At 49.0% G+C, this 5,933-nt stretch overlaps 1 protein-coding gene across 1 annotated transcript; it reads left to right on the forward strand.

The window, feature by feature from the left end:
* The first annotated feature begins 2,359 nt into the window (after positions 1 to 2,359).
* Positions 2,360 to 4,312, forward strand: LOC138784146 (lamina-associated polypeptide 2, isoforms alpha/zeta-like). The gene is made up of 4 exons (XM_069959660.1): positions 2,360 to 2,699; positions 2,782 to 2,955; positions 3,052 to 3,504; positions 3,596 to 4,312. Exons 1-4 carry the CDS (start codon positions 2,640 to 2,642, stop codon positions 4,310 to 4,312), a joined length of 1,404 nt encoding a protein of 467 aa, XP_069815761.1. The 5' UTR covers positions 2,360 to 2,639.
* Positions 4,313 to 5,933: the final 1,621 nt, after the last annotated feature.

Genomic DNA, 5,933 nt, shown 5'->3' on the forward strand with positions numbered 1-5,933 from the left:
AATAAAATATTCGCAAATCGCCCCTTTCCGCTAAAAAGTATGCAGTTTTGCCTTGATACATGTCCCCCTATGTGTGTATGTGTGTGTGTGTGTATATATATATTCCTTACAGTATATGGTCCCCTCTGTGTTGTCCCCATTATAGATGGCCTCCCCTGTGTTGTCCCCCTTACAGATACCCCCTTATGTTGTCCATCCCCATATATGTAGCCCCCTCATGTTGTCCTTCTTCAATATAGATATCCCCCTTATGTTGTCCATTACCCCATTTGGCCCCCTTATGTTGTCCATTCCCCCCATATAGCCCCCTCATGTTGTCCATTCCCCCCATATAGCCCCCTTATGTTGTCCATTCCCCCAATATAGCCCCCTTATGTTGTCCATTCCACCTATATAGCCCCCTCATGTTGTCCACCCCCCATATAGCCCCCTTATGTTGTCCATCCCCCCTATAGCCCCCTCATGTTGTCCATCCCCCCTATAGCCCCCTCATGTTGTACATTCCTCCCATATAGCCCCCTCATGTTGTCCATTCCCCTCATATAGCCCTCTCATGTTGTCCATTCCCCTATATAGCCCCCTCATGTTGTCCATCCCCCCATATATCCCCTCATGTTGTCCATCCCCCCATAGCCCCCTCATGTTGTCCATCCCCCCTAAAGCCCCCTCATGTTGTCCATCCCCCTATAGCCCCCTCATGTTGTCCATCCCCCTATAGCCCCCTCATATTGTCCATCCCCCCTATAGCCCCCTCATGTTGTCCATCCCCCCTATAGCCCCCTCATGTTGTCCATCCCCCCTATAGCCCCCTCATGTTTTCCATTTCCCCCCTAGAGCCCCCCTCATGTTGTCCATCTCCCCCCTATAGCCCCCCTCATGTTGTCCATCTCCCCCTATAGCCCCCCTCATGTTGTCCATCCCCCCTATAGCCCCCTCATGTTTTCCATTTCCCCCCTAGAGCCCCCCTCATGTTGTCCATCTCCCCCCTATAGCCCCCCTCATGTTGTCCATCTCCCCCTATAGCCCCCCTTATGTTGTCCATCTTCCCCCATAGCCCCCCTCATGTTGTCCATCTCCCCCTATAGCCCCCCTCATGTTGTCCATCTCCCCCATAGCCCCCCCTTATGTTGTCCATCTCCCCTCATATCCTTCCCCTCATGTTGTCCATCTCCCCCCTATAGCCCCCCCATGTTGTCCATCTCCCCCCATAGACCCCCTCATGTTGTCCATCTCCCCCCATAGCCCCCCCTCATGTCCATCTCCCCCCATAACCCCCCTCATGTTGTCCATCTCCCCCCTATGATAAAAAAACAAAACACAACTTACCTGTCAACACGCTCCCCCGTCGTGGGTCTCTGCGCACAGAGCTCAGTGGTGATGACGCTGTTGGGACCAGGGAGCTGCCCATCTGTCGGGGCGGCGGCACGCTTGTGATCGCAAGCAAGACGCTGTTTGCGGTCACAAGAGTGATTGACAGAGCGGGAAGCCTATGGCTTCTCGCGCTGTCAATGGGAACACTGCCACATTTAACTGGAAGCGATCGTTGCAATCGCTTGCAGTTAAAAGGGAAGGTGTGGGCCGGCAATCGGCGGCTGAGTGGGCCCCCCAGGAGCACTGGGGCCCCTGCTGGGCTTACTGCGTGGAGACCGTGTTCCCTGACTGGGGGGCTGGGCCTACTCCTGCTCCGGGCCCACCGGGGGTTTCCCCGGTCCCCCGGTGAGCCAGTCTGACCCTGATTGTTACCCTTGGTTTGTGACTGTATCCTGTTTTGTTGTATTTTAGGATTATCTTGATTTCTCCTTTTAATGTATGTTTGCATTGCATTTTACTAATAAGGGTACAAACCCACTTGACGTATTTGCTGCGTGAATCAGTCTTAAAAATAAGCAGGCAAAACGCAGGTTGGCTTTATACAATTGTTCTGCGTTAAAATACGCAACTGCGTATTTCTCTTTTCGCCCTATGACGGCACCCCTGGAGAGGACCACCTCCTACTCCCATAGGACAGGAAACAGGATACAGGAAATCCCTGGATCATATAAAGAAGTAAACTCCCCTCCATCGCCAGTTTCTGTTTCCTGTCCCCATGGGAGCAGGAGCTGGAAGGGCTTTTTCCCTTCCCTTCCCTGGACGGAAAGAAATGACTGGGGGTTACCGGGTAATATCCTACCGGCTTCCCGGCGGCGTCAGGCTCCGAGTGGGGAGCAGCCTCCAAGTCTGGCCTCCTCCCCCGACACCTCCAGATATGGGTCCCCGGAGCTCCCCTGGCCCTCCTCGGCGTGGTCCGGTGCCCCGATCCGTAGCGCTGCGTTCGCGCACCCTGCGGCATGGCTGCTGGATGATGCTGGGAGGGGGTTGCTCTGCTGGCCGTGTTCGGCAACTTCCGGGGCCTACGGCCTGCCTCAGGTGGAGCGCCGGGAGGGTGACGTCGTCTCAGCGCGCGGCGAAGGGGGCGGAGCCAGCCGGTCATGTGACTCTCGGCGCCAAATTCAAAAGAGCTGCCGAGAAAGACGCCAGGTGAGTGCTCAGTTCCTGTGTGCTCTAGCGGTATTTTGTTTCTGCTGCCTGGTGTCTTCTCTACTGTTCCTGACAACGGCTGCAGAGAGTCTTTTACACCTCCAAGACCTCAATTGTCCATTATGGAGGCTGAAAGCGCTGAATTATCAGAGTCTACTCCAGCCAGGATTCAAGCCCCTGTGGTATGGAGTGGGTAAGAGGGGATTTTCCCCAGCAGAATTTTCTTCTTCCTTTGTCTAAGTTTGCCATGTTTCTCATTTTTAGGAGGGTACTACTAAAAAGAGTCATGCTAAGAGCAGAGATTGCCCCGTTTGTAGGAAAAGATTAAGTAGCTCTTACACTAAAGTGCTGTGCGGTAGCTGTATGAATAGAGTCCTAGAGGAGCAGGGACCCTCTTTTATGCGTAACATGAAGAACATGATAAAGAAGGAAATTAGGGTAGGTAGAATTTTTTCTTTGCCTTTTCGAAAAAAAAAAAAAAAAAAAAAAAAAAAAGAAAAATTTTTCGTTTGTACATTTATTTTTTGGTTTCAGGCCTCCATGCCCTCTCAAACTCCGGCCACTACCACAGCTTCTCCTCCAGAGCTGACGCCAGCACCTGTGTCTCAGTTACCTTTGGCTACCCCAATACCCCCTACTATCGAGGTGGAGCAGTCTGTTCACAGTCAGCCTCCATCTACCTTGGGGGACGATGAGGACCTATCGCTGGGTATAGACGAACCAGAAGCAGGCCCATCTAACGTAGAGTGTCTGGAGGAAGAAGTGGCTACACCATTACCTTCTGCTGACTATATAGAATCACTAATTAAAGCAGTAAGGGAGACTATGGGTATAGAAGAGGTTCCAGAATCTAATACTATACAGGACCGTATGTTTGGAGGGCTAGCACCTAAGAAACGATTGGTCTTTCCCATTCACCAAAACATTAAGGCCTTGATTAAACACGAATGGTCCAATCCGGATAGAAAATTTTTTGTTCCAGCTGCTGTGAGTGTTTTTTTCTGTTTTCTTGGATAAACAGGTAAAGATATAGAAGAGTATATATAACTAAACAACTAATTTTTCAATTATTTTTCAGTTCAAAAGGAAGTACCCCTTTGACCATGAGGAGTCGAACTCCTGGGGCTTTGCTCCAAAGATAGATCCTCCGGTAGCCAAGATTACAAAACTTAATGCGCTACCTTTTGAGGACTGTGCAACTCTTAAAGACCCTATGGACAAACGTGCAGAGATTTATTTAAAGAAGGACTGGGAAGCATCCACTGCCTTGTTTAAACCTCTAGTGGCAGCAACCTCAGTCTCTAGATCTCTAGGGGTATGGATGTCTGAACTTAAAGACATGATTAGTAGGGGGACTCCTGCGGAGGAGCTCCTCAAGCCCTTTGAGACCTTAGAGAATGCTGTCTCATTTATATCAGATGCTTCAGCGGATGCTCTTAGACTCTCCGCTCGTTCAGCAGCACTCTCAAACTCTGCCCGCAGATCCATGTGGCTTAAAGAATGGAAGGGGGACGTCACCTCTAAATCTAAATTATGTGGAGTCCCTTGTGAAGGCAACCTGCTTTTCGGTCCAGCCTTAGATAACATTCTCGAGAAGGCTTCGGATAGAAAGAAGGGGTTCCCTCTGATCCCGCAGCAGTCTAGCCGTCCTTTTAGGGGAAAAGGTAGGAACACACATAGAGCCCCTAACACGAATACTAATCCTAATACAAATAGGAAGGAATGGAGGCCCACCAAGAAATCCAAGGGGTTCCTCTTTAAGGGTTCTGACAATACCAAAAAACCTGTTCAATGACGCCAGGTCCCTGTGGGAGGTCGCCTTTCTCTTTTTTGGTCACAGTGGTGTGGTATTTCCAATAGCTCCTTTGTATTGGATACAATAAAGCACGGTTTAAAAATTTCTTTTGTGTCCTCCCCAGGGGAAAGATTCGTCATTACGGATTTATCATCCGATCCCATAAAGCAGACAGCACTTTCTACGGAAGTACAGTCCTTACTCAGGAAGAAGGTTTTGGTTCCCGTTCCGGAGACAGAGTGTGGTAAGGGTTTTTACTCTACTCTGTTTTTGGTAAGGAAACCCAATGGTTCTTTTAGAACCATTATCAATCTTAAACCTCTTAACAGGGTTTTAGCCTACGAAAGGTTTAGGATGGAGTCAGTTTCTTCAGCCATTTTGAATCTTTCACAGGATTGTTTTATGGCCACTTTAGATTTAAGGGATGCATACTATCACGTCCCCATCCACCAGGACCATCAAAGATTCCTGAGGGTAGCAGTCAAACTTAACGATTCAGTTTGTCATTTCCAGTACCAGGCCTTACCTTTTGGCATTTCACAGGCACCTAGAGTTTTCACTAAAGTGATGTCAGAGGTTATGGCACATATCAGAGAAAAGGATATAATTATCATTCCTTATTTGGATGATTTTTTACTGGTCGGCGACTCAGTAATCTCTCTTCAGAGCCAGATCAAAATAGTAGAAGACATCCTGTCTAAATTAGGTTGGGAGATTAACGAGGAAAAATCCAATAAGATCCCCTCTCAATGTTGTCAGTTCCTGGGAATATGTCTGGATTCGAGAGCTAAGAGATCTTTCTTACCAGATAGCAAGATTTCAAATGTTCTTTCCAGAACACAGGAGCTTTTTGATAATCCCATTACTACATTTAGGAAGGCTATGTCGGTGTTGGGTCTATTTACTTCCTGCATTCCAGCGGTTCCCTGGGCACAGTACCACTCTAGGGTGTTACAATCACAGATTCTTGGTGAATGGGACGGTGCCTCTGAGTCTCTTGATTCTTGTTTCACTCTATCTCCACAGACTCTCAGATCTCTCTCTTGGTGGAAGGAAAGGGAGCATCTATCCAAGGGACTTCCTTGGATTCTGGACAACATTTTGACCATCACCACAGATGCCAGTCCCAGGGGGTGGGGAGCCCATACAGAAACACAAGTATTCCAGGGCCTGTGGTCCCCAGAGGAGGCCAGGGACCCACAAAACGTGAGAGAATTGAGAGCAATATTCTTCTCCTTGTCCCAGGCTCTTCCGTTAATAAAAGACAGAAACGTGAGAATACTAACAGACAACAGATCGGCAGTGGCGTACATCAACCACCAAGGAGGCACAAGATCAGTACAACTTATGAGAGTTGCCCACTTCATGTTCAGGCTAGTACAGTCACATTGTCTGTCCCTCTCGGCACTTCACCTGAAGGGGGTAGACAATGTGAAGGCAGATTTTCTAAGCAGACACTCCCTAAACCAGGGGGATTGGGAGCTTTGCCAGGAGGTATTTCTACAGATATGCAGAATGTGGGGATCACCGGAGATAGACCTCTTCGCATCGCGGAAGAACAGAAAGACCCAAGAGTTCTTTTCCCTATGTCCTGCAGACAAGCCCAGGGCTCTAGATGCAC

The sequence above is a fragment of the Dendropsophus ebraccatus genome, chromosome 2 (assembly GCF_027789765.1).
Source record: "Dendropsophus ebraccatus isolate aDenEbr1 chromosome 2, aDenEbr1.pat, whole genome shotgun sequence".
NCBI classification, from domain to species: domain Eukaryota; kingdom Metazoa; phylum Chordata; class Amphibia; order Anura; family Hylidae; genus Dendropsophus; species Dendropsophus ebraccatus.

Bases quoted from the DNA above. Each gene is read 5' to 3' on its own strand.
- LOC138784146 (XM_069959660.1), top strand. From the start codon at position 2,640: ATGGAGGCTGAAAGCGCTGAATTATCAGAGTCTACTCCAGCCAGGATT. The intron at 2,700-2,781 runs GTATGGAGTGGG...TCTCATTTTTAG, and splicing joins CCAGGATTCAAGCCCCTGTG to GAGGGTACTACTAAAAAGAG. The intron at 2,956-3,051 runs GTAGGTAGAATT...TTTTGGTTTCAG, and splicing joins TGATAAAGAAGGAAATTAGG to GCCTCCATGCCCTCTCAAAC.